The sequence below is a fragment of the Gadus macrocephalus genome, chromosome 6 (assembly GCF_031168955.1).
Source record: "Gadus macrocephalus chromosome 6, ASM3116895v1".
NCBI classification, from domain to species: Eukaryota; Metazoa; Chordata; class Actinopteri; order Gadiformes; family Gadidae; genus Gadus; species Gadus macrocephalus.
Window position 1 is genome coordinate 6,630,563 of NC_082387.1, and position 27,541 is coordinate 6,658,103.

A 27,541-nucleotide genomic window follows, 5' to 3' on the forward strand; every position below is an offset into this window, starting at 1 on the left:
CCGGTTCTCTGATAGCATGAGTGAGGTATCTCACATATGGGTACGCCTCCCCGCGTATCCCTCAGAAGCACTTTATCACTATGCGTCGCCAGCCATGATTGGCTGGCCACGTCTGACGCACCCCCGGTCAGCCCCCTATATAAGTATCTGACCGTGCGTACAGCGTCATTCAAGGCAGCAACCTCTTCTCGCTCACTGCAAGAAGGGCAATCCGGTGAGATACCCCACTCATGCTATCAGAGAACCGGGGTTACGGTCGTAACCTTAAGTTCTCTTTCAAGCAATCGTGAGGTATCTCACATTTGGGATATGATTACTCCCGTATTGCCGGACAGGCCAACCTCAACGATACGTGACCATTCCAATCATGACAGAGCGTTCTGCGCTCCCCCTGAGTTCACACTCAAAACAGCGTGAGCCAAGCGAGGCGCAGTAACGTCAAGTCGGTAAAACCTCATGAACGTAGTGGGTGAAGCCCAAGAAGCGGGTTCGCACACCTCCTGCAACGAAACCCCTTTAAACAAGGCCCACGACGTGGCAACGCCCCTTGTTGATTGTGCATGCAAACCAACAGGCACCTCCAGCCCTTTTGCTGAATATAGCCTCAACAACCCAGCGTGATAAACGCTGCTTTGTGATAGGCTTACCCTTGTGAGGGCCAGACCACAAAACGAACAATTGATCCGCTTTCCTAAACGATAGAGTCCTTGACACATAAGCTCTCAGAGCGCGCACAGGACACAACGTATGCAGCCGCCGTTGTTCCGCAGAGGTGAACGGTGGAGGGTAGAAAGCACTAAACTCCATGGAAAGGCACGAGTAAGACATGTCCATGACTTTAGGAACATACGCCGGGTTCGGCCGCAGCGACACCTTAGAGTCCCCAGAGCCAAACTGCATGCACGACGAATGCACCGATAAAGCGTGTAGATCACCAACTCGTTTTGCTGAAACTAACGCCAAGAGCAACGCCGTCTTAAGGGAAAGCGTTTTCACGTCCACTTCCGACAACGGTTCAAAAGGAGGCCCCGATAAAGCCCCCAACACCAGTGGCAAATCCCTCCCAGGTGATAGAGGCTTTGACACAGGGCACAAACGACGTGCTCCCCGTAGGAAACGACAGACCAAGGGATGCTGTCCCACCATCTTACCGTTAATACCCACGTGACACGCTGATATGGCAGCGAGATACACCTTCTGTGTAGAAAACGCCCTTCCCTTGTCAAGGAGAGACTGTAGAAATATCAACACAGTATCAACAGAACACTGGAAGGGGACTTCATCAGTAGAAGTACACTAATCCTCAAAGACACGCCACTTAGCCTCATACACAGTACGCGTCGAAGGTGCCCTCGCGCTTTGGATGGTAATTATAACATTCTGTGGCAGGCCACATGACGTAAGATTCATCCTTTCACGGGCCAAGCCCAGAGAGCCAGACGTTCTGGGTGGGGATGAAAAATGTCCCCCCGAGCCTGGGACAACAGATCCCTGCGCAGCGGGAGTCGCAGCGGTTTTGAATAAAGCATTTGCGTTATCTCTGCCAACCACTGTTTCTGAGGCCAATTCCAGAATAGCAATTAGACCCTAATAGCAATTACTCTGTCTAATGTGGGGGTTATCAGAGCAAACGGGGGAAATGCGTAAAGGAGTGTGCTCGTCCACGCGTGCGCCAATGCGTCCATACCGAGCGGAGCCTCTGGATCGTTCAGAGAGAAGAACAGGGGACATTGTGTGTTCTCCCTGGAGGCAAACAGGTCTACTGAAGGGCACCCTTCAGTAGACCTGAAGGGTGCGGATTTACCGCACCCACGGCGCGGTAAATCTGCGCCGTGGTTCATCACTCCAGGCACATGCGAGTGAGAGTAGATTGCCGCTGCTCCAGAGGATCAGTTTGTGTGCCAGTCTGTAGTTGACCATTGTTATCGGGAAACGGGGCCCTGGTCCCATATGATGTTTCTTCTTATGCTGAGGGGAGCGCAAACCTCCCTGCTTGTTGATGTAGGCCACTACCGTCGTATTGTCTGTCCTTACCAGAACATGAGCGCCTGTTACATACGGCAGAAAAAGTCTCAGCGCCAGGAACACTGCCATAAGTTTGAGAACATTGATGTGAACAGAGCGCAGTTCTGATCTCCATCGGCCGTTCACCGATCGCCCTTCGTGGGTGGCACCCCACCCCCATAGAGACGCGTCGGTGGTAACCACCTCCCTCGTAAATCACCCCTTGAAAGGCAGATCTGAGATACTTTCTGTGCGGGGGGTAGATTTGGATATGGTAATATGCGTCGGCCAGGTCCAGGGTGGTGAACCAATCGCCTGGACGTACGAACCTCAGCAGTGCTGAATGTGTCAACATCTGAAATCTGTATCGTCTGAGATGCGTATTCAACACCCTCAGATCCAATATAGGTCTCATGCCCCCTCCCTTTTTCTTTATTATGAAATATCTTGAGTAGAACCCGCTCATTGCTTGAGCTGGTGGAACCACTTGAATCGCACGTTTCTCCAGTAGAGACTTTATCTCTGCTGCAAGAAAGTGAGCCGCTTCCCCCACTGCGAGTGTATTATTCTCGAGAAACTCAGAGGGGAATGCATAAACTGGATTCTGTACCCTTTTTCTATGGTTTTCAGAATCCATTCTGATTTCACAATTGGCCGCCAGTGCTGCATTCGCTGTGCGAGTGAGCCCACTGCCGGCGCCAGCGCCACAGGTGGAGCAACGCCACCCGCTCGTGGCAGGGAGCGTTGCTTCGCCCTGTTTATAGCCTGCTCCGACAAAGAGCTCATGTGGCTTATTTTTTGTCTTTTTTTCAAAAGCAGTGCCCTCGGCCCTTGGCCTGGATGCACTAGGGGGTACAATTTTATTGATGTAAACATGTTTGCGCTTTCGACAGTGGAGGGGTTCTGGAACTGTAAACCGTCCTGAGTCGCAACGGCAGACCCTTCGGACATACCCCTTTGCTGTGGGAGAGGAGCGTGCGTCTGGAAGACACGTTTTCCCTCTCCCGGCAGCGAGCTTGGCGGACTGCTTAGGCCTCTTGCCCGGGCGTGGGCGAAGTGGCGCTGGCTTGCCTCCACGCTGATCCACTGGTGCAGCTGGTTTGTTGGCCCACGCGGCCCCAGCCTCAGTCTTGGGTTGAGGTGGAGGTCTGGGGTGCGAACCGGGGCGTCTCGGAATCCTGTAGTTCGGCGGAGGCCTCGCCACCGCCTGTGAAAAGGATGGCCGGGAAGTCGGAGCGGGAGGAGGCTGCTTCTTCCTGGGCATGCAGGTCTGCAGAGCCAACCCCTCCCGTTTCTTTTCCTCACAGCGTTGCATGGTGGTCATAGCGGGGCCGAACAAGCCCTTTGGATCCACCGCGACGTTGAGGAGCTGGACTTTCTCGCGGTGAGAGAGGCTGGATAAATTGAGCCAACGTGCTCTCTCCTGCGCCACCATGGTGCCCATAGCCCTTCCAGAAGCCTGCACGGCGCACCGGTGAAGACGGAAGCATAGGTCGGTCACGACAAACATCTCGTCCCAGAGTTTGCGGTCCATGTCCCCCAATCCTGACATCTCGTCCTGTAGCTCCGCCTGATACACCATCAGCCTGGACGACGCATTGAGGGCCCGCACACCAAGAGCAACAGACTTGTACGCTTTGTCGGTCATAGAAGACTGGAAACCGTCCGTCTTCGACGGGAAGCTCGGTGCGGACGATGTGGACAGGGCCTTCTGACCCGGGTGGAGATGTTGAGCGACCAGCGGCTCCACAAGTGGTAGCTTGAACAGCCCTCTTTCCTCCATGTCCACGCATTCCGGCGCGGCTCCCCCCTGGATCGGGATCTTCGATGAGAACGGCTGCGACCAGGTGCGGGTAGCCTCTTCCACACACTCGGGGAACAAGGGGAGAAGTTGCCTCTCTGCGCTTTTCAACCGGGGTATACGCTTGCCTTCGTACCGGGAACCGGTCCTTTCGGGCGGAGCGTTGGGCCGTGGGATTTCCAGTTTGGCGGCAGCGCGCCTGCACACATCATGTAGGCCCGTGCCGATAGTCGGGGAACCGCCGTCATCGCCTCTCGCACCCTCTGGGTGCAGGTCAAGCGGGTTTCCTCGCAATCCAGCCTCTTCGACCGGCTGGAACGGGTCGGCGCCGTCCTCTTCAAATAGGGCCGCGTCGTCCGAGCCATCGACCAAGTCGAGTTCATCGATGGCCTCGCAGCCCCCCAGGCATTCGGACTCGGTCATCGCCCTTAGGTTCTCTTGCTCCATCCTTTCATCCCAGTCGGTGCTCTCGCCCGCTGTGGCTACTTGGATATGGTCGCTAGGAATGGGGGCCCCCGACAGCAACGGGTCATCGTCTGTCAGGCTAACATGGTAGACTTTTCATCGGGAGCCGTGCACAGTGGTCGCAGGTACCCATAGGAGCTAGTGCTTCTCGGGCATGTCTCAGCTCGAGGCACTCATTGCAGTTGAGGTGGGTATCTCTCTCCGAGATATGGTTCCCGCAAACGCACACCCGTCCAAGCTTCCCATCCACTGTGTCAGGAGGGGGAGAAGCCATGGCTTAACTGCAGTTTGGAGACTGGCCAGTTGTATTTTTATTTATTGCAGCTTTGCAGCTGATTCGGTTTAGCTTCCCAGCTAAACGTGTCAGCTTTCCAGCTAGACAGAGTTAGCTTTGCACCCGGTGACTGATGTTTGGGTACAAGCTAGTCAATGTAGAAGCGAGTAACCACTGTTTGGAAACAGGCTGGTTAAAGATAGATCTTTGGTGACAAGCCTATCTGTCGACAACCGCTTAGTAGGCACTAGTGCCCGGCGAGTGAGTAGTAAGCTCACTCTGTGGACAGTAGCATAGAACCTCGACACTTAGCAGTATCGTCAACATTTACTTCTGAGCGTGAAGAGGTAATTGAATGACGCTGTACGCACGGTCAGATACTTATATAGGGGGCTGACCCGGGGTGCGTCAGACGTGGCCAGCCAATCATGGCTGGCGTAGTGATAAAGTGCTTCTGAGGGATACGCGGGGAGGCGTACCCATATGTGAGATACCTCATGATTGCTTGAAAGAGAACTCGCTCTACTTTCAGAATACTTACGACTTGCACGTACCGGCGTACCATCCAAATGGATTACAGCAAAACACTTGCATTGATGTAGATTTGATGGCATTGATAGTATTAAAAATAACATTTTAAAAACAAAAATGTTTTATGAACTCCTGACATTGTCTGGAAGTTCAATATAGTGCAGCCTCTTTGCTGAGACAAGCTAGCGAGCGCAGGTACAATGGGGAGCTAGATGTGGGTTTTACCCCCAAAATAAAGAAAAACATGGCGGAAAAGAGAAAGAAAACTTAAAAGTAATTTTTTGTGACAGTGCAAGACATGGGTGTATGACAAATTTGCCGGTCCGTGCAACTTTGTTATTCAGGAACTTTGTATCAAACAAGTAGCCCTTCATATTACTCAGTGCCCTTGAAGTAGCTCTAAGGTTCGAAAAGGTTGGTGCCCCTGCCCTAGAATTTCATTAGTCAAGTTATTCAAAAGAGTTTAGAAATTCGGAACAATATGGCTGTTACAGTCATGTGTGTATGTCTGAGAAGAGGCTGGTGCCTCCTGACCGTCTTGAAAAGCAGCCCACCGCTGTGTGTGATGGGTTATATGTCTGTGACGCACAAAACACTGCCCTCTGCAGTGTTTTCTCTGCTTGCAGATGGTATTTCCCTTCCCTTTCATGGGATGCCCCCCATGGTTCACACACAGTGTGAAGGTTGGAGGGGAACGTGCCTCTCCCCGTCTGCCGGAGGCGATTGGACGACGTCCCCTACTGCACACATAAATTGTGCAGGAGCTTTACATGGTGAGGAAAGTGCTTTACATTTTAATCAGCTTGTGCGCAGCTGCCACATTCTGATAAGATGTGGAACGGACAGTGTGCAGCGGCGGCCTAAACATAAACCAACAGGTCGCTCCTCTGCCCTCCACCAAGCAGCAGTTTGGCTCTCAGAAGCCCTGCTCAGCCTAAGAGCCCTGCATATCACGGCTGCCCAAAACTTCGGCTGCAGAACTTCCTTGTGTCTTGCAGCGGTCCTCCCCGAGACAATCCGACATTGTCCGACTGATCTGGCAGAGTTTTCTGACGGCTCAGGCTTACCTGTTCACATCCTGAGCGAACACCTACTGCAGGATGTGGTTCTCTCTCAGCCTGCAGGGTCTTCCTCCTTTGGGGGTAGACGCGATGGCACACACTCCATGCTCTTTCTTTTAAGACTGCGCTTTTATTGGCTTTGGTTTCTGCCAATGTGGCGGTGAGTTGGTCGTCAGCCTAATGAGCTCTTAAGGTTGTAACAGCTTTTACGTTGCTTGTACCCAATCCTGCGTGAATAGTTATTTTCAGTCAAGGGATATTGGGCTTTTCAACCCCCGCCTCATTCTAGTTAGGTAGAGTCAGAGTTGAATCTCCTGTGCCCAGTGCGGGCGCTGGCTATGTCCGTGCAACGCTCGACGGCGTTCCGTTCTACAGTTGAACAGTTGATTGTGTGCTATAGCTCACTCTACACGGGGTGTGGCCGCTTCTACGGCTGTACTCGGGCGTATCGGGGGATTAAGAGTTACCGGTTAGTCTTGCTTTGGTTACCAATTGTAACCAACGTTATTAATATCTTAATAACTAGTTATCTTAATAACCTAGTTATTAATGACTTCTAACCATCAACAATGAATGCTACCCTTGTTTCTTCTACATTTCAAATTTATTCGAGAAAGGTTATGTGTGATTCATGTGATTCTCCCCATGGTGAGGGAGAGACACATTCTTCCTTGCCACTTGGGCTCTGGGCCTGGAAGAGCCACTTATACAGGTTGAGTCAGAGGTTACAGTGCATACGGGACAAGCCCATAGGGTGAAGCCTGAACAGCTATACCTACAATCCTATAAATGGAGTTAGAATAACTTAACTATATGTAAGCAGTCACGAGAGGTATTCACAGCCCACGCACTGCCAGCCCAAGCAACTGCCCTTTCATAAGGTCTGTCTGGATAGATTTGGGTCTCTCTTGAAAGTTTTGGTGACCAAAATGACCTAAACTCACAGTAAAGGTCACTATCTGAATGAAGCGCTCTGCCTTCTGCCTAGTACTGTATTTACAGAAAAAATTGTGGAGAGATATCTACGATTTCTATAAATATTATGATGTTTATTATAGTCTGAAGTAGTCCAGGCGGGTAAACCAATTATTTGCAAAAGACGTAAAAATATATTACTTTCAAAACGCATTTAATTCCAAACCAAAAAAAAATTATGCTGTCCAATAATTGATCTGGTTGCAAATATATAAAATTAACTATAAGAAAGAACTATATGGGGACATTGGAATAACTGCATACCATGTTAAAGCTTTAATAACACTATGATATGATCTAACTATTTAAAATAAGCAAATTTTGAATGTCATAAGATGGTTACCACCAAAAGCAAAGCGTTTCAAAGCATTCGCTGGCCAAGCCTCCTACTCGCACAAACGACGCAAATTCACCTCGAGTTCAAATATTTTAACTTTGGTGCGAATTGACTGTCAGCTCTCAGTTCCTGAATGCCAGATTGGATTGCAAAATGGAGGGAAAGCTTATAGAGGCCGTCTCAGCCTTTCTATTTATTTATAGGTCCAAGCCGTCTACGGCCTCCTGGAGGCAAATCTTTTATTCGTAGGATGGTAGGGGTTAAGTACCGCTATTTTCACCTCTGAATTTCCTCTGATTGTTAGAATGGCTCTCCTCTGATTGGTTATGGTTAGGGTTATGTTTAGGGTTAGGTTTAGGGTTAACCCTAACCCTAACCCTAACCATAACCTTAGTACCGCAGCAGTACCTTTGGTCTGGGGGTCGAGGAGGACCGGACACACGCGTTATATTCATGGAAATTTTAATTATGTGCAATATGGCTCACTTTCTTTCAATTGACTCTTATTGACTTATTTTGTTGACTCTTACTGTTTGTCCATTTTGCTGTTTGTCAACTGTACTGTACTGTCTGTTTCTACTGGATACCTGGATTTCCCTAAGGAGATGAATAAAGTATCTACTAACTTACGCACTAGTGTTGGCTCGTTCATTCGCGAACCGGTTCGAATGAACGAGTCTTTAGGACGAACAAACTGAACCGGTTCATTTCTCTCGTTCGTCTCGTTGACCATTCGATTCACCGGAAACTCGACTGAACGAACAAACGAACGATTCGCGAACGACTCCTCTTGGCGAACTGAATCACGCGAACTGGGTCACGGAAACGAATCATTAAATCCACCACTATTACGCACGAAAGGCGCTCTAATTTTCCTGGTGAAAACGAGATGGCTCGCCAGTGATGACGCTCACGCTTACGCGTGAGCTACCGTTCATGTGCAGTGCGCTGGAAATCTAAGTTATTTTTTTATCCGATAAAAAAAGGTCTTAACTAAACAGAACTTAGTAGGATCAGTTTCAAGTTCGAACGCATTTATTTCCTTGAACCATAACCCCCAATATCCTTAAGCTTTAATTTATGAGAAGCATTGCCACTGTATGGAAGGCTACACTTGCCCTTATCGAGAGCTGGTTTACCAGTAGCCTACACAACATTTAAAACTGAGCAAAGTCGATGCCAACCGACGGTTACAAGGTCAATCAATAGTAAAGTATGTGATATAATGGTTGATTCATTTATATTGACTAAAACGTTCATGTTCCGCCATGTTCATGCGCGTAAGCCATACGTCACCAATTGGGAAACAACGTCATGAGGTGCCAATGTTTTCCCCATAATTTGCAGCGATGTGAACGCGCCATTACGCACTTACACGACATGATAAACTCGTGATTTGTGGTATAGATTGATAACTACATCTTTGTTATGTTGTCACCTTAGAAAGGTTGTCTGATTCAAGTGTGGGAGAGTCCGATGCTTTTGAACCAATACCACCACCAACAACACCTGCTGCTGCTCCTGCAAGTATCCCAGGTATGTAAATTTACATGGGAGAATTTAGATTACATTTATTTCATGCTATACTTTGTTTACGTGGTCATTGCGGTCCTTATGCATAAATTTTGCCAGAGCATGACTAGTAATGCATTCATAGCTTTTCATGTTTCATTCATGTATTTTGGTCTGTTACCCAATTTCAATATTTTAACAAATATTACATTTACAAATGATTGCATTTATGGTATAAAGTACTTAAAAAATTGCTGTTTCCATTTCATACAGTGGTGAGGAGGATACGGAAGAGGACCTGGTGGAGGGAGAGGGAGTTCCAGATGCGGCTGTTGGAAGGGATGAAAAGGCCTCCCCCACCTGCTCCAGAGCCCCCACCTGCTCAAGAGCCCCCACCTCCAGAGCCCCCACCAGCTCCAGCGCCTCCCTCGGAAGATGAGCATTTCTTTAGAAGCCTGATTCCTTCCCTGCAAAGATTGCCTCCCAGCTGAAGGAATATGTGAAATTCGCATTTACAAAATCATTTGTGAAGCGAGCCTTGCGCTGATCAATGGGAGACACTGGAATAGAATAGGTGCACTGGAGTGACAATCTTTGCAGGGAACCAAATGGCTTTTCATTATTAATAGCTTGATTGTTCTTTCTCTCTCTCAAACACACACACACACACACACACACACACATACAGAGACAAACGCACACACAGAGACAAACACACACGCACACACACACACACACACACACACACACACACACACACACACACACACACACACACACACACACACACACACACACACACACACACACACACACACACACACACACATACCTCATCTTCTTTATTTACAAAATGTATCAGCTTTACATGTTAATTATCAGCAGTGTACAACAATGTTTCATTTTGATTAGTTGCTAAATCTTTAGTATGATTGGATTGTGCATGATTCACTGCTTCTAAATAGAAACAATTTGTAATAGAAATATAATAGACACTGTCTGCACAAAGAAAATGTTGGCCTCCAATCATAAAATAATTTTAAAGCAAAAAGGGTACTTATATCAGAAAATCATTTTAAGGACTTAGCAATTGAACTCATAACTGTCTCACAATATGAAAAGATAAAATAAATCGACCATGCTCCTCATCCAAAGTCTGGAGAATCCGAGTCGCAGAGTACACCACGTGGTGGGTGTGTTGATGATCGCTGCTGTCACACAACTGACCGCTGCGTGGAGCTGCATCATAACTCTTCTCTTCTTGCCGGTATTTTGCGGTTCTATTATTTTCTGCTAGGCAAGGCCTTTTATTCTTCGACACACCAGAAAACATAATAGACCAAACAAAACTAAAATACGTCTGGCCTTTGGAGAACTACTTACCTCCAGTGGTTACTGTACGCCTGTCAATTATTTTGTCTCAAATTCACAAAGATATAGGCCTACAAGATGATCAATCACAACCTTAAGTATTGATTATAAACCACACATCATAGAACACACATAGTATATTCAATTTCAATAAGTCTCATGTCATTGGTTACACCCAAACACGTGAACTGTCAAGAAAAAAGTGCAGATAGTTTGTGCTAGGAAATGAGTCCTTAGCCCAAGTGAAGGAGTTCAAGTACCTCGGGGTCTTGTTCGCGAGTGAGGGTACTATGGAGCGTGAGATTGGCCGGAGAATCGGAGCAGCGGGGGCGGTATTGCGTTCGCTTTACCGCACCGTTGTAACGAAAAGAGAGCTGAGCCGCAAGGCAAAGCTCTCGATCTACCGGTCGATCTTCGTTCCTATCCTCACCTATGGTCATGAGGGCTGGGTGATGACCGAAAGGACGAGATCGCGGGTACAAGCGGCCGAGATGAGTTTTCTCAGAAGGGGGGCTGGCGTCTCCCTTAGGGATAGGGTGAGAAGCTCAGCCATCCGTGAGGAACTCGGATTAGAGCCGCTGCTCCTTTACTTAGAAAGGAGTCAGCTGAAGTGGTTCGGGCATCTGGTAAGGATGCCCACTGGGTGCCTTCCTTGGGAGGTGTTTCAGGCACGTCCAGTGGGGAGGAGACCTCGGGGAAGACCCAGGACTATAGGTGGAGAGATTATATCTCAACACTGGCCTGGGAACGCCTCGGGATCCCCCCGTCAGAGCTGGTCAATGTGGCCCGGGAAAGGGAAGTCTGGGGCCCCCTGCTTGAGCTGCTCCCCCCGCGACCCGACCCCGGATAAGCGGACGAAAATGAGAAAATGAGATGATAGTTTGTGCTAGAGATTGTCTGTGAGAGAACCAGAGATATCGCATCCTTCGAAAAATATATAATAATCACAAATCTGGCCCTCTACCTGCACTGATATGTGCTGACTACGCCAGAGAGCATCTGGCTCATATGTAAATGTGCTCTGCAAGCTGTTACTTCATGATTTATGAACAACCAAGATTTGTGAACACATGTTGCACAGGTTTCTTCAACATCTGTATTATACACAGTAAGTTGTGATGCCTGGTCTACAGAATGGTTATTAAAACACACTATAATCAATATATATTATGCAGATGATGTGTAACGGCAATGTACATTCTATAATAGGTTTGAACATAATGTTACACACAAGATAGACAATTAGCACTTGCACTATTTTGAAGTCTGCAGCGAAGGCCAGCAGGGGGCGACTCACCTTTCTGTATGAAAATCTTTCCCCGTTTCAGTCCAATAGCCAACATATGTGTCAGAGCAAGTCATAGTCAAATAATATGAAACTTTAGTTGTTTGAGCCTGAGGTCTATATATTTTGATTTGATTCATGACGATATATATGAGTATAACTACTCTGAAAGAAGGACAATGCGATTTTGTCAAATCTTTATTGGTAAACTTACAGTTGTTTAATTTCAAACATTCCGGTTGAATTATTCGGGCTCTGCGTTGATATCACAGTTTTTTCCCTTTATTTTGCTGTGCCCGATGAAATGCTTCACATGCGGTGGAGAGGCCGACGACAAAAACCATAAACTCTCCAAAATCCACCTTCTTATCGTTGTTCTGATCCAGGTCCTTCATTATTTTATCGACTGCGTCAGGGCTTTTCTGGGCCTGTAAACAAACCAAAACAACCAGAAGGCCTCTACTGTTAGGCATACATGGAATTAATGGTTTAATTATAAAACAGTGTGAATGATGGAGAAAGCTATTTTTCTTACAGAGAGGAACGTGGAAAACTCTTTCTCCAACAGCTGCTTAAGCTCCTTTTTTGTTAAGGTTGCCTTGTCGCCATCGCCGGCAGCATAGCGGTGGAAGACAGAGATCAGAGACTCCATGCACTTCTCAAGCTCAGACATGGTGGCCGTTTTGCGTCTCTTGAGAGGAAAGATTTTATTTGTGTGTAAATAGAGTGAGGATGTGGGATTAGGTTTATAGGAGTGTGGGATAGGCGGCCTATTGAGGATTTTTTTCATCCACATCATTTTTGGTATAACTAATTTATTGCTTGGCTTATCTCTATAGCCTCTATAGTCGTCACAATGGGCAACTTTTATTTGACACTTAAGACTTTATTGGATAATAATATGTCTTATGTTGTCTATTAGGCCTATGTCTTTTGAATGTTTTTTAGAATGGGATTCTTGCCTGTTAAATACCGTAAATGGTTTTGACTTTGAAGGGAGCCATCCACGTTTTCAGTGTAGCATTTGTAAAACATTTCACCGACAGACGATACAAAATACTTTTCATCCACCAAATTGTTTTTGTTAAAAATAGTTTTAGCAACATACGCCTACATAGGCGCACGAGTAACGAAAAAGGTAAAGTCTTGAGACATGAAACTAATAAGATCATGCGCAGTTCTTATAACGACATGCGGAAATGTCAAGGAGCTGAAACATCATAAATACAAATATAATTCAAGTTGAAAATGTGTCTAATACATACCAAGCGAATGATGGGCGGTGATTTTGCCTCAGGGAACAGCTCTGACGGCCGTGAGCTCTGCAACTTTATATAAGCCCTTAGCTGGACCCGCCACGCCCGTAATGAAGGGAGGGGTCCATGAGGAAACTTATATTCCTGAAATTCTTGCCATACCCGCACCTTAACGTCACTAAACAGTATATTTTCGAAAAGTTGTATTCACTCATGATAATCTTTACCAACTTCAGCCTACACAACATTTAATAAAACCAATCCATATGTGGAAATGTGTAGGCCTATAGGCAGTCCTCAAAGGATTGGGACTCATAACTAGTCTATTTACAATTTGATATGGGTAAATAAAATTAGTCTTTAGCCAGCTATTCCTAACTGGGGGGCCGTCTTAAATATTGTCAGAGTACCCCTAAGATTAAAATGGGACCATCTAATTGACTAGCTTGGTGGCCTTATCTTTGCATAAACCAGTCAAACAACGGTACACTGTCTTTCAGATTCTTTTAATTGAAAAATGTGCTTACGAAAATGATGCTGGAATATTGGCCCGACATAATTAGTTTGATGAACCAGTGCTGAACAAATTCCTTTCTTTTGTTACAACTCTTCAATTAGCTTATGGGGGGTCCATTTCATTGGCCACTGTCCCGTTACAAATGTTAAGCTAACATTTTAATTTCTTGCAAAAAAAAAGACACCACAAGACAAACAAACAATGGCACCATCACGATGAAAACCTTGTGTAATAGACATGTTTTGTATTCTAATTGAAATCTTCGTAAATAATGCTATCGTATCGGGGCTTCTGTGGCACTTAGGGAATGTTATCAGACAGACGCTCCTAGTTCTTTCTCTTGCCCTTGCTTGTAGCCTTGGCCGGGGTTACGGCGGGAACCACCCCTTGGTAGAGAGCCGAGGACACCTTGTTGATGTAGTAGAGGGCGAAGAGTGAGAAGATCAGGCTGGAAAGGAAAAATAAACACAATTGCCTCAAGACCCCATATAAGCCAAGAACCAACATGATGGTTGAAGGGTACATTCAAGTGAGCTTCAGTCAGAATTGGATATTTGTTATATCTCTACCCTACTCACCATGTTGTCACACACACACGGTGGACCAAACCAGAGGCAAACAACGACAGACACAGGCACACCAGGACTGGAAGAGAGAAAGAGGACCATACAATGAACAGAGTTGTTGTAAGTCTGTGCCACAGGCTCTGTGCATACAAGGTAGCCAATGCCTGATCTTTATGCACGGCAATTGCCTAGTCCTTCATCTCTGAAGGACACCAATATATCAGTTTATTGGCTAGCATGAAGTGAAAGGAGAATAGCCAATGCTATTTGAACAATTAGCAATCTAGAAATAGGTGTCGATCTAATTATGTTTATACTTAGAAGTTGGAAATACGATTAAAACATATTGAAAGATAATTAAGAAAACCGTCAAAACTATCCGTATAACTTGTTTAAGATGCATGGAAAATATGAGAATGTTTTTCTCCTCAAGTATTCTTCCAAGGTGTTCAAATAATAAAAGCACTTCTATATCAACTCCAGCATACGGACACCCAAACCAACTTACTCTCTGGAAATATCTTGGCTTGAAACCCCTTTCCAAAGACCACATTTTCCAGGTTATTGAATGCCTGCATAACAAATTAAGGAATGCAACAGTTTCTCAAGGCAAATAGTAAATGACGATCCAGAGTGAAAGCAACCCGGCCAGTTATCAACGACGAGATGTAGCTTTCAAAAGAGGATACAGTGAGGGAACATATGAAGAGAACAGAACCCAGGAAACCGCCAACGATGGTGAGCCACTCGGTGGAACCCAACTGCTTACTGAACATCTGCATGCCAGCAAACACCAGTACTGACAAAAGACTGGACAGCACCAAGGACGTCCCCGTGTTCGCCGCTGCAGAGAACAGAATGCATTTGGATGTTATGAGGGTGCATTAATAGAAGATATGCAGCATTGCATACAACATAGACGATTACAGAAACATAGAGTGAATACATCGTGTAATAATTACACTAAATGCCTCTTATTTCTGGGTGCTGAATGTGTGTAGTGTGCATGAATCACTTCCACTTTAGGCCACGAAAGAGAACACACACATACACGTCATCTATCATACAGGTTAGCTTGCTGGGACTAAAAGGCAGCAAGAACGGAGTTACACGAGTATAAACCAAAATCTGTACATAGCTTTTATCTGGGGGGCAATAAAAATTAGTCAACTCGGTTTTCTATGTGTTCCTGCTGAATAAAAGGAGATATGTGATGTTGTAGGGCTACGTCTGACGCCGATCTACGCTAGCATCGGTTGTCAACGTAAAGCTACCGGTTAGCCACTTAGCTTCTTAAATTAACTCTTATGCTTGATCATGCATTGTAATTGCAGTCTTAAGAAACAGTTGCCATATAATACATACCCATTATGAATGACGTTTTAAGATGGAGAACTTTTAAGGTGTTTAAATGTGTTGAGGAATGTATTCCTACGGCTGTAAGAAATAGGAACCTAGGAGGGAGGGACTTCCGGAAAGACCTACGTGTGACACCTATGGGCGGGGCCAGAGCTATAGAGAGAGAGAGTTGCGACACTTCCATTGGACTCCGTTGTAGCGCCTACTTCCGGGGTATGGAGCCTCGAATAGTTCCAAACAACCATTTTACGGCGTAGGAGACCGTTCATTTCCATTGCTGGCCGCCGAGTAACTTCTGAGGTAAATTGATTAAATAGCTACGTCTTTTGAATTGTCAACTGTCTATATTGTATCAGAGGCCCTTTATGATGCATATACTGATCTTTATTTGTAAATGCACAGCGTAATTATATATATATTTATCTTGGTAGACGACCGATTGCTGGCTAGTTTGTTAGCTCGATTTCACCATCTGTGAAGGTATCTCCGGGGGTAGATTGATTAAATAGCTACCTCTTTTGAATTGTCAACTGTCTATATTGTATCAGGACCTTTATGATGCATGTATTGATATTTATTTGTATATGCACAGCGTAATTATATATATTTTTATCTTGGTAGACGACCGATTGCCTGCTAGTTTGTTAGCTCGACTTCACCATCTCTGAAGGTATCTCCAGGGGTACATTGATTAAATAGCTACCTCCTTTGAATTGTCAACTGTCTATATTGTATCAGGACCTTTTATGATGCATATACTGATATTTATTTGTATATGCACAGCGTAATTATACATAGTTATATCTTGGTAGACGACCGATTGCCTGCTAGTTTGTTAGCTCGACTGCACAATGTGATGGTATCTACACCAACAATTACAAAGTTCAGTACTAGTGAATCTAACTTTTATTTAGTTAGTTATTTATGTTGGATTACTAGGATAATTTAGGTTGATTTAAGGACGGGTTTTATGCTGCGATAGCTAGTAGAAATAACAGTGTTTGTTTAATTATATCCTGGAAAGGGTGATGTTCAGCATATGAAGCCCTACAGATGCCGCCGATTCAACAATGCCGATTATGATGGGCGGTCAATTTAACCTGTATGGCTTTTTCGTTTTAACTTCTTGTTGACTGAATTGTTTCTCTTTCTTAGTGCCAAATTGATTATCTTTCTTAGTGCCAAATTGATTCTTTTTTGTTTTGCAATAGCCCTCTCTGCTCTCCTTCTCATTAATTTTTCCTTTTCTAGTTGCCTTATTAGGTCCTCCACAGTCGCCCCATCAGTCCCTGGCAGTCTGGTCCCTGGAGCAGCTGGCCCTGGCAAAAGTTATTCCTTCACTGTTGACCCCTGACTGACTGGCCCTCGGCACACAAATCCATGGATCACCTGCCCCTGGATCACCTGCCCCTGGCAATGTAACCTCTTGATTGCTCTCTCCGTCTCCTGTGATGTCCTTTTCAACGCTCTTGAAATCCACCTCAATTTCTCCCTCAATCTCTGTAACAATTACAAGGTAATGTTGCTGTTATATGTATTTTGCCTTTGCATTTGCAACTACTGTCATCTCCAATGTAATAAAATGAATTAAAGCAAAACATTTCTGTAATGTGAATTAAATCATCTGCCACAATCAGAAACCAATACAATTTATAAATGGATCTACCGGCAATTGTTAATTGGGTAGAAATGTGTCGATTATCTACATTGTGTGCAAATCCTCAGAGAATCCCTGCCTTCTGGTTGTTTTTTAAACTGAATGTACAAATATGAATTATGTAATCTCATTAGGAGTGTAGTCTATCCTTGAATTACATGAAATGGGGAATATTGTTAGCTGCATGGATCATACCGAAGTTTAATTTGGTGCAATATGTGTGGTCCGTTGCACTTGGTTCCGGAGGCACCCTCACAGAAGGGGGTTTCCTCCTCTTCGGTTTAGGGCGATGGATGAAAACTGTTGGGCCTGCATCGGGCCTCAACTTCAACATCCTATCTACTTTTGTGGCTTTGAATCTGTCATTTTCAAAGTGTACCTGTAGGTAGGCTTGTAAGATCAGTTTCCATTGCACTTCAAATATCATTGGAAAGTCATAATTCTCTACACTTAGAATTATTATGCCCTTTGAAATGCTAGCAAGTGATCTGAACATTACGTTACATCGTTTTTGATTGTTGCTGACTGTCAATAAGTTTTGACGGCTGACCATTGCCATCCATTTCTCCCTGCGCTCTTGGTCCTTGGGGAAGCCGTACATGTGATAACCCTTCTCGGACCGATTGGGGCATCCAAATGCTGCACAGCCAACCATGGTATGACCATTTATCTATAAAATGTTAGTTGTAACCAATGAACCATGACACCATTGAAGATCACAGAGCGGGTAACAACTGTTCCTCAACCACTTATGCCCCGACTTTTGAGAATAGGTTAGAGGTCAGAGTTCATGACCAAACGAGGATCCTCCCTCCTAAACCCATTTTGAATTTGCTCAGGGCTATTCTAAGTATTGTAACGGCATAAAGTATAGTATATTTGCAACGTTATATGTTAATGGTTTGCCCTAAGTATATAGTGTTCCCTGCTGTGTCCATTGTTGAATCTGTTCACACAATCGCAATCACTTGTTCTTGTCACACTAATTGTTTAATAAAAAAAATTACAATTTCATTCATCCAAGCGTAATGAGTTGTTATTCTTTAATATATTTGATACTTTGTGTGGCTTATATCTTTAAATGATCATGGTAGAACATCTTGCATACTTTGATTTCAACACAGATGTAAGGTAAAAGTTAAGGTTAGGCCAGTATGCTAACACGAACGTGAAGCTTTCCCTCCAAAACTTAAAAACTTATCTAAGTAATAGTACTTATAGATAGCTTTCAGTTGCCCCCCTACCGCTCTAAATGTAAAACTGACATTTACAAATATGCAATAATGCAATAACAGTCAGACAAATACTTGTATGTGATTTTTTCATACATATTTACCATTTAATATTGAAATCTCTGCTGTCGTCCCATAGAATAACATTGAAATCGCGGCGTGTTTGGAACTATTGAGGTTTACATGAACCACGTGACAACCACGTGACCACCCTGTCGGCGAGATCATAGCGTGTCGCAACTCTCTCTCTCTATAGCTCTGGGCGGGGCTAAGAGCTGATGAACAAAGATGGGTTCAATTTAGATTGACATGTTTTACATAATTATAGAACAACCCATTACACATTGTTATGATCATTCATATGATCGTTCAAATAAGGTTATACGTCACAATAAAAAAATAAGTCACAGATGTACATGATTTATTTAGCAACTAATTTTCCTGTAAAGCATCTCACATTGTATGTATTCCCATAAATATTTGTTATTGTTTCTATTGATCCTGTAAGATACACTATGGAGCATAAACATATTGAAAGAAAAAGTGCATTCTTTGCAAGGTAAACTTCAATCAATTATTTTGATTGAAGCAAACTCAACTTGTGCAGAAATTGCATTTGTTCAGAAAATTCCTCCCCACCTCAAAAGTCACACATTTAAGCAGGATACTGCTGGAAGCAAAACACTGATGCTCAACAAGCCTACACCTCCCTTGGTAAATAAAGATTAAACAAATATAAATCAGCAGGGTTTATAAAAAGGCACCAATGCCAGTTAATGCTGGTATGCTTTAGACTTTAGTCTAAATAAAAGACTGACCATTTCATTGATTGAGCCTAGCTGCAAAACTTTATTTCAGGGGACACCAGATTTGAAATTATACTGTCAAAAGATTATACAAATAAACTCCTAAATATATAAAATAGGCTTTAACGACAAAACACAAAACTACAAAGAAGTCACAAATTGTTCTCAACATATACATACTACATACCCTAGTAAAAATATATCATCTATCTTTAACATCGCAGTTGCCTACCCATTGCTAACTAAATGTTCATCCACACAGTGGGATACCTGCCGGCTAATGGGATGCATCATGTTCAACTGTATCATAGTCATTTTTTTAATAACTGTTATAGTGGCTTCTTCTTCATTCCAAATACTGCAATGCACAGCATTATCTCCACTAATGCAGGAAGCACGCTGTGGACAAATGGAGAGAGATTGAGTTTATATTGCAACGGTGATAGCAATACAACCAGTGTTTTATATTTATTATTTTCATTATTGTACAGCCCTGTGTAGCGTATAGCAAATGTAATTTAGTGCATCTTCTATAGTGCCATAACCTGAATGCACTCTACAAATTAAATCAAGTAGGTCTTGCTCCTGGACTCCATTTTAGTTACCAACAAAGGTGATATCAGGTCAAATACTAGCATGTTCATTTTGACTTGACCTACAATTGGTTAACAAAATGGTGCCCATTTCTTTTAAATTCTTTATATACATAGATAGATATGTTTGACTTCTGGGTTATGGTTATGTTTACATAAGGTTGGGAAACTTTAATATTTGAGTAGGGAGCATCAGAGATGGTGGTGAAAAGATAAGAAAGCAATGGGAATAAAGAAACGCAAGCATGCACACGCACACGCACACACACAAACACACACCGACCTGCAGATGGAAAATATAACCCAATATGTCTGGCATTCCCACTGTTGAAAGACAAAGAATGACAAGGAGACGGATGCACTGCAGTGGACGGCCAGGGCTGGATGAAGACTCTGTTAGGGAAGAACAAGCCTGGAAGGACATCTGTACTGACCTGCAAATGGCTAGGATCCACCAGCAGATGTCATTGTCCCATTGCTCAAACAGAAAGAATAGTAGGGCAACAGATGCACTGGCATGGGCCGCTGTGGCTATGGTAGGCATTGTAGTCATGGAATTATAGCAGAAGACTTGCTCAGCACGTAAACACTCAGCAGTTATTATAGCAAAATGTGCATTCCAAATTACTTATGCTGGTTAAGTCTAACTATTTGCAATGCATCCACCTAGTTTGACAGTACACCATTCATCTCTCCCTGAAACCTGCTCCCAGACAAAAGTCTTGTTTAAGGAGTTACGTGAGGATTCATTATTAAAACTCATTCCTGCAAAAACTTTTATCTATCCTTAATCAGCCAGTTTTGCGGTCACTACTCCCAGATGGCAGCCAATCCATCCAACCTTGTGAAAGGTGCATGTCGTAAAGGATACACAGAAGTCCCTGGCTGCAGTTGAACATGGACACCCCGGAGAAGAAGCCTCCCAACTCTATCGCAAACAGGCCCAAGGTGACCGACAATCCAACTACCAAGCTGGCAAGAGGAGACAGATGTTACATCGGTCATTATACATAGTTGTATGCATTTGTTTGTTTATTCATTTGCATGTGGGGAGATCACATTATGTTCTTACTTGGCATCTTCTTTGTCATATTGTTCCTGACTGAAATCCAAAGGTAAGCCTGCCTTGACATTGTTGTCCTTTGAAAAAAAAAAAAGTAATAAGGTATGAGCGTGGCATTATCGGAAATACACCATCCTAGTATGGAAAAGTGGGAAACATGTACAGTTTGTATCTGATTACAGGGTTATGGTAAATCGGTAAGAATTACAAAACAAGAATAGAAAAATTCAGATTTGACAATGAAAAGGATTCGACTACAATCTAAAATATATATATATAACAATAAAAAACACGGGAAAATGATTACCCTTGACCAGAAGATGGTGATGACGATCACCAGATGAGAGGTGATGGTGAGGAACCTGGCTGGAACCAGGCTGCTGATCACCGCCATAGTTGGAGTGGAGCGCGGGTGATATGTATTGCTTCAATAATATATTGTAGTAGTAGTTATTATTATTATTATTATTATTATTATTAGTAGGAGTACTTATTTATCATCGGCCGTCTGACCGGAACACCTGGTTAGCCGATCTAGCTGCTAACGCTCGGGAGGTATTGCATTTAAACACAATGATGTTCAAACCAATGAAGGGACATGGCGTTAAAACCTTTAAAAGTGTTACACAAGTAACAAGATATGCTACGAGCTTGCAAAGCCAAATAAAGAGATGGTTGCTACAACAACATGACGGCAAGGTGCAACCCCATTTATAAACCGACTTAATCTTTGAACAAGTGAAGAAGGTTCCGGACACGGACCACTATTGCTTTGACACTGCTTCTGGCTGCCTGGATTATACTGCCCTCCGATGGAGAAATGTAAACCGGGCTAGAGACAGACAATGCAATTAATTTTAGCCAGGTGGTTATTTACACTCTGACATTAACAGGTGTGTTTCTAATGATGAAGTGATGCAGACAATCTAAAATCAGAATCAATTGAAGAAATCTTCTGGAATTGGGCAATAGTTTGCTAGGCCTATGAGATCCAGAATAATCCAATGCGGCCGGGGTGGGAGACAGACTCCTCCAACACCTCCCTCTCCCTCACTACAATTCTGCGCGAATGAACGGACATACGGACCAGCATCTTTACTACAACGAGGACATCGAGTGCGCCACAGCGCATTTCAGCCATCCTTATAATTAAGATCCTATAGGTATGACTATATAGAGATGGGCTCGGTCTACCTCGTGTAATACCTATTATTTTGCTGCAGGCCTTCACCGTGCTCAAAATCGGATTCTGTCTGTTGCCGAAAGAAACAGGATCTTGTTTTTTTTCAAGGCATGGCAGAAGAGGAATTACAAACCTTTACCTCGATAATGGACGCGTTGGTTCGCATTACTGTGAGTGTGACGCACATAGTACATTTTATTCTCTCAATATAATTTCATTTTCCGAGGCCTGAACAAAATATGTTTAATGTCTCTCCTTACCCCGTTTTGGGAGATATCCTCAATATCTTAATTGAGGATAAGTCTACATTTAAAATGCAATCATGTAGGATTTTAAATAATGATTGAAAAACGAGTTTAAATATTTCCCCTCCCCTTCCCTCATCTCCATCCATAAAGAATTTAACAGCCTTCGTGTATGTTGCCAAAAATCATCATATATGCCTGATAGTCTTACATGTTAATACGATATGCATGACTTTTCTCTGATGATTTGACCCTTGATAATAATAATAAATAAATACAAGGTTGATTAATGGTAAGAGTTGAACAGCGGAAACGGAATGCAAGGCTAGTGCCAACTGTTGGCGAATAGGCTACTGGACAGATGCATGCAGGGGTGTGTATCATTTCAATCTCAAGCAATCAGCAAAAATAAATAAATTGTGTTTAACTGGCACCATACAAAATACTAGAAAAAGGCAAGGGTTGATGATGTGCGTTGCCATAGAAACGGGATGCAGCTCCTACATCATCTGATGTTTTGGCCTGTGTCAGATATTTTATATTTATTCAAGATATTTTAGTAGCTATGATATGATGATATATATATATATATAGTATATAATTCTCCTCTTGTCTCCTCTCTCCTCTCCCCCAACACTTCTTTCCTCCTCTCTCCTCTCTCCTCCCCCCTCTCCTCCTCTCCTCTCTCCTCCCCCACACTTCTGTCCTCCTCTCTGTCCCCTCTCTCCTTCTCTCCTCTCTCCTCCCCACACCCTAATTCTTTCCTCCTCTCTTCTCTCCTCCCCACACCCTACTTCTCTCCTCCTCTCTCCACCCCTTCCTCTCCTCTCCTCTCTCCTCCCCCCACCATCCTCTCCTCTCCTCTCCTCCATGAAGAGTATGGAGCATGAGCTGCATTGCCCCGTGTGCGACGGGATGGTCAAGCAGCCCATCCTGCTGCCCTGCCAGCACAGTGTGTGTCTGCTGTGTGCGGCTGAGGTGCTGGTGCAGAAGGGCTACCCTCCACCAGACCTGCCCCCGGAGCCCCTCTCCCCAGCCTCCACCCCCAACATGCGCTCCCCTCGCCAGGCACGAAGACCCACGCCGCGGACCCCCGACCGTCTTGAGCGCGTCCTCAGAGCAGGTGGGGAGCTGGGAGAGAACATTAATAGTGTTTCCTTAACATCTTCTTATGCACCTCTTTATAGTACTAGTTCTATCAATGAGATTGACCCCAGTTCAAAGATGGAACAGCTCTAATGCAAATGGAAAAAGGACCATATCTGAAATCAGTATGTTTGCCTATTGACCAATGTATCAATAATATATTAATGGCCAATAGATGAATAGAGTAAAATAGAATGGAATAGGAATAACAGTGCAAAACTTACATTACTGTAAAGCCAGTGCATATAGCCTATGTGCAGCATTGTTGTATGCAGTGTTACAATTTGTAGTTGTGTGTGTAGACAGCCACGGTTTTATGAATCGATACACCCCTATGCCTTAAATGCCAACACACACAAACGCACGCACGCACGCACGCACGCACGCACGCACGCACGCACACACACACACACACACATTTGTCATATGTCTCCTGTTTGTCCTTGTGTCCCGTGTCCTTGGTCCAGCCTGTGGGACCTACCCCGGGCGGAGGCGCAAGGACCCGGCGCCGGCCCCCATGCTCTTCCCCTGCCCTTCCTGTCGGCAGGACGTGGAGCTGGGAGAGACAGGCCTGACAGAGTGCCTGCGCAACCTCACCCTGGAGCGCATCGTTGAGCGGTAGATACACACACGGTCACACACACACACACATGCAGCTACGCACACACACGTACAGGACTGCATACATGCACAAACACATAAACGCATGCATACCCAGGCACACACACCCACACACACACACACGCACACTCATGAATACAGAAGTGCAGATGCACATCGATGCACAAACACACACACACACACACACACTCTTACACAAACTCACACACACACAAACAAATATACACACACGCAAACACAGTCAAGAACAAGCAGTGAGGTGTCTGGGAGAGGAAGTGTCCAATCATCAGATCCAATAATGCGGCTCACAGGTCAAGGGCTCCACGTTACAATCTTTTTTGATGCAATATCATTTGCAATTCTAAAGTGAGGGTAGAGAGTGCTAAGCTTAACAGAAAGGGAAGGATGGACGTGTGGGAGAGATAGAAAGAGAAGAAAATAATGAGACTGGCTTTTGGAGACACACACAAAGACAAAGAGAACAAGTCAGAGATGGAGAAGGAGAGATAAAAAGAGAGAGATAGGTTTGAGATAATGAGAGAGAGAGAGCTATTTAAGATTGGTAGAAAGAGAGATAGGTAGTTAGAGATAGATAGAGATAAATTAAGAAGTATGTTTGCATATATATATATGGTTAGTTAGTGAGCAATAGGGAGATAGAGAGATAGGTTGTGAGATTCAGGTGGATAGATGAGTATAGAGATACCATCGGTAAGTAGATAGGTAGTGAGCTAGGCTGATAAAAAGAGTACAAAAAGATAGGTGTGGAGAGAAAGATAGGTAGTGAGAGAGAGATGGACAGTGAGAACTACGTAGGAAGAGAGATAGGTAGAGATAGTGTGTAGGCTGTTCCCGAAGCAGCAGTGGAGTGAGAGCTGCAGCAGGCAGGATTTCTAGGGCCGGGGAGGAATGGGTGACAATGCTGGTTTTACTTCTCAGCCTGCATCCTCGCAGTCAGCTGCTGCTGCTTAATCCAGGCCACACACCTGCTGTTCACTCCGAACTTCTTGGAAACAGAACACAAGGAGGGCTCTGGTGGTTTCGTGGTTCTTTTGTTTGTTTGTTTGTTTCTTTCATTCTCTCTTTTGTTTGTTTCTTCTTTTCTTTCTTTCGTTATTTTGTAATCTTTTTTAGATGTATTTTTCTTTCTTTCTTTCTATCTTTCTTTCTATTTTTCTTTCTTTCTTACGCCCTTCCTTCCTTTCTTTAAGCTGCGTTCACACCAAATACACATCTGTCGCCCGTTGGCGTTGTCGCCCAAGTTTTATCGCGCGACAAATCATAATTCGTCGCTGTGCAAGTTTTGTGCAAGTTTTATCGGGCGAATTTGTCTCGCCACATCTTTTGCCCGCCAACGGTGCTTCATGCCAATTCATTCTGAACCATGATGGCCAAGATAAACACCATTGCACGTCTTACCTGTTGTGGAAGAGGGAGACGGCGGAGAACCCAACGCAGTCTATTTATAATATTGTAATGACCACGGAAGAGGCAGTGAATGAAGTATTGATTAGACAGCGATTTATTAGATACCACCGCTAATAAACGGTTGGAACACACAAGACCGGGAACCAAAGCAACACCTGTATCTACAACAAACCCTGCAAAGCCAAATCCCCACAAGAGCTCCCCCCGCTACGGACATCCGGAGGCTCACACAGCTTTTGGCCGTGATATTATATATTGCAGCGGCGGCCAAGAACTACACAGAGTCAGGCTTAAGTCAACTGTAGCTCTGCCACCCATACACTGCACGACTGTACGCTACTTTTATTCCACACCAATAAGGAAACAGCACACCCAACTAACAAACATGTCATAGTCAGTGACGTGGCGGCAACGATAAACACACATGTTAACATTAACACACAACTACACACAACCAAATAACACCCCGAACTCATTAACCCCTCTTAACCTGATAACAAAACAAGGACGACAAAAGCCCCTTTTGTCAACTGACAACACAACACCAACTCCCAGGATCCAGGAGTCGCCAGAATATTATACTGTATTATATTATATACTATTATATATAGAGCTCCTGGAATTCGCAAATGGCAACAATCACTTTGTCCTCCATGCTGCGGTTCACCCCGGACTGCAGTGCAGGGAACGGTTGGCCGGTTGAACGCTGATTAGAGGTTAGGGTTAGGGTTAGGGATTAGTCTGTCATCGCGCGAATCTCGCGGCAAAGGTCAAATAATTCAACTCGAGCAAAAGTGTTGCGCTGCAAATCCTTGTAAACGCGCTTGCTCGTGCAGGGCGAAAGTTTCGCGCTACAAATCACGTCTCTACGTTGACTTTGTATGGAGTCGTGTCGCCCATTCGCGTTCGGTGTGAACGCACCTCTACGGTATCTAAATTGATCCGCCCGCCCACTGCACTGCAGGTACCGCCACACGGTCAGCCTGGGCAGTGTGGCCATCCTGTGTGGCTTCTGTAAGCCCCCCCAGGCCCTGGAGGCCACCAAGGGCTGTGCAGACTGCAAGTCCAACTTCTGCAACGAGTGTTTCAAGCTGTACCACCCCTGGGGGACCCCCAGGGCCCAGCACGAACACATCCTGCCCACCAACAGCTTCAGGCCCAAGGTCTGTGTTACTGCAATAATACCAATACTTGTATAATACTATATCAGTACTACAACTAGTACTACTACCACCACCAACAGCTTCAGGCCCAAGGTCTGTGTTACTGCAATAATACCAATACTTGTATCATACTATATCAGTACTACAACTAGTACTACTACCACCACCAACAGCTTCAGGCCCAAGGTTTGTGTTACTGCAAAAATACTCATGCAATCATCATAATTTCAGTACTACTACCACTACTACGACTTCTACTACTACTACTACAGCAACAACAACTACTACTACTACTACTACTACAACAACTACTATTACTACATATACTACTATACCACTACTAGTACAACTACTACCACTACTACTACTACTCATACAGGTATTACTTCTACTACTACTACTACTAATACAGGTCTTACTTCTACTACTTTCACTACTAATGTGACTACTTACACTACTACTACTACTACAAGTATCAGTACTGCTACTACTACTACCACTACTTGTTATAATGGATTAAAAAAAATAACCCCTCAGCTCTATTGCATCTATATGAAGTATGTGTGTGACTGTCTCAGGTGTTGACGTGTCCGGAGCACGATCAGGAGAAGCTGCAGTTCTACTGCCGGAACTGTCAGCGCCTGCTGTGCCAGCTGTGTAAGCCGCGCCGGGTGCACCACGGGCACAAGGTTCTGCCCATCGCCCAGGCCTACCAGGCCCTCAAGGTGGGTACGCTTTGAGACACATTCAGGCTCACACTCATCACTCGTACATTCCCTCTAACATCCATTCTATATGGTTGTTCAGGTTTGGATGGGTGGGACTTTCTGTCAAATTCAAGGCTCTGAACCTGCTGTTTGTTGTTTAGAAAGTTGAACACCTTAATGCATCATATACTCGTCACACCATTCTTGGATATAGGTTAGTATGCTTTTATATTATTCACACAGTTTTCTTACTAACCTTTGATACATATCTTGTTTTATCTTGTACATGTATCTTGTTTTAGATTTTAAATGTATACACAATTTTAATTGTTGATGTGTCCTCCTCCCTCTTTCTTCTCTCAATGTATTGGTTGTTCAACATA

The 27,541-nt window shown here is 44.4% G+C and overlaps 4 protein-coding genes across 6 annotated transcripts; 1 reads left to right on the forward strand and 3 right to left on the reverse strand.

The window, feature by feature from the left end:
* Positions 1-11,801: 11,801 nt before the first annotated feature.
* s100a10b (S100 calcium binding protein A10b) lies at positions 11,802-13,025 on the reverse strand. 2 transcript variants are annotated; one of them, XM_060053705.1, is made up of 3 exons: positions 12,882-13,025; positions 12,152-12,307; positions 11,802-12,044 (listed from the first exon to the last, which is right to left on the reverse strand). In XM_060053705.1, exons 2-3 carry the CDS (start codon positions 12,287-12,289, stop codon positions 11,883-11,885), a joined length of 300 nt encoding a protein of 99 aa, XP_059909688.1. In that variant the 5' UTR covers positions 12,290-12,307; positions 12,882-13,025; the 3' UTR covers positions 11,802-11,882. The 2 variants fall into 2 exon arrangements, with proteins under 2 accessions (XP_059909688.1, XP_059909689.1); XM_060053706.1 differs by having other exon boundaries at positions 12,152-12,331; positions 12,882-12,952.
* Positions 13,026-13,359: 334 nt separating this feature from the next.
* Positions 13,360-15,456, reverse strand: krtcap2 (keratinocyte associated protein 2). Its single transcript, XM_060053703.1, has 5 exons — positions 15,321-15,456; positions 14,645-14,799; positions 14,464-14,527; positions 13,968-14,034; positions 13,360-13,837 (listed from the first exon to the last, which is right to left on the reverse strand). The coding sequence occupies exons 1-5, from the start codon at positions 15,322-15,324 to the stop codon at positions 13,717-13,719; spliced, it is 411 nt and encodes a 136-aa protein (XP_059909686.1). The 5' UTR covers positions 15,325-15,456; the 3' UTR covers positions 13,360-13,716.
* Positions 15,457-18,607: 3,151 nt separating this feature from the next.
* Positions 18,608-21,381, reverse strand: LOC132459291 (transmembrane protein 107-like). 2 transcript variants are annotated; one of them, XM_060053708.1, is made up of 5 exons: positions 20,973-21,381; positions 20,675-20,742; positions 20,474-20,574; positions 19,886-19,982; positions 18,608-19,408 (listed from the first exon to the last, which is right to left on the reverse strand). In XM_060053708.1, exons 1-5 carry the CDS (start codon positions 21,057-21,059, stop codon positions 19,339-19,341), a joined length of 423 nt encoding a protein of 140 aa, XP_059909691.1. In that variant the 5' UTR covers positions 21,060-21,381; the 3' UTR covers positions 18,608-19,338. The 2 variants fall into 2 exon arrangements, with proteins under 2 accessions (XP_059909691.1, XP_059909690.1); XM_060053707.1 differs by lacking the exon at positions 19,886-19,982 and adding an exon at positions 20,037-20,133.
* Positions 21,382-21,422: 41 nt separating this feature from the next.
* trim46a (tripartite motif containing 46a) lies at positions 21,423-27,191 on the forward strand. The gene is made up of 5 exons (XM_060053433.1): positions 21,423-22,018; positions 22,970-23,216; positions 23,707-23,857; positions 26,253-26,451; positions 27,030-27,191. The coding sequence occupies exons 1-5, from the start codon at positions 21,959-21,961 to the stop codon at positions 27,189-27,191; spliced, it is 819 nt and encodes a 272-aa protein (XP_059909416.1). The 5' UTR covers positions 21,423-21,958.
* Positions 27,192-27,541: the final 350 nt, after the last annotated feature.

What these genes read in the sequence shown, in the direction of transcription:
- s100a10b (XM_060053705.1), bottom strand. Translation starts at nt 12,289, where the DNA reads ATGTCTGAGCTTGAGAAGTGCATGGAGTCTCTGATCTCTGTCTTCCAC. An exon ending in AGTTTTCCACGTTCCTCTCT is followed by an intron (nt 12,045 to 12,151) that starts GTAAGAAAAATA and finishes GTTTGTTTACAG; the next exon opens with GCCCAGAAAAGCCCTGACGC.
- krtcap2 (XM_060053703.1), bottom strand. An exon ending in AGCCAAGATATTTCCAGAGA is followed by an intron (nt 14,035 to 14,463) that starts GTAAGTTGGTTT and finishes TCTCTCTTCCAG; the next exon opens with TCCTGGTGTGCCTGTGTCTG. An exon ending in CGTGTGTGTGTGACAACATG is followed by an intron (nt 13,838 to 13,967) that starts GTGAGTAGGGTA and finishes TTTCCTTTCCAG; the next exon opens with CCTGATCTTCTCACTCTTCG.
- LOC132459291 (XM_060053708.1), bottom strand. Translation starts at nt 21,059, where the DNA reads ATGGCGGTGATCAGCAGCCTGGTTCCAGCCAGGTTCCTCACCATCACC. An exon ending in TCACCATCTTCTGGTCAAGG is followed by an intron (nt 20,743 to 20,972) that starts GTAATCATTTTC and finishes TTTTTTTCAAAG; the next exon opens with GACAACAATGTCAAGGCAGG. An exon ending in CTGCAGCCAGGGACTTCTGT is followed by an intron (nt 19,983 to 20,473) that starts GTATCCTTTACG and finishes GTCTTCATCCAG; the next exon opens with CCCTGGCCGTCCACTGCAGT.
- trim46a (XM_060053433.1), top strand. Translation starts at nt 21,959, where the DNA reads ATGGCAGAAGAGGAATTACAAACCTTTACCTCGATAATGGACGCGTTG. An exon ending in ACGCGTTGGTTCGCATTACT is followed by an intron (nt 22,019 to 22,969) that starts GTGAGTGTGACG and finishes TCCTCCATGAAG; the next exon opens with AGTATGGAGCATGAGCTGCA. An exon ending in CCAACAGCTTCAGGCCCAAG is followed by an intron (nt 26,452 to 27,029) that starts GTCTGTGTTACT and finishes TGACTGTCTCAG; the next exon opens with GTGTTGACGTGTCCGGAGCA.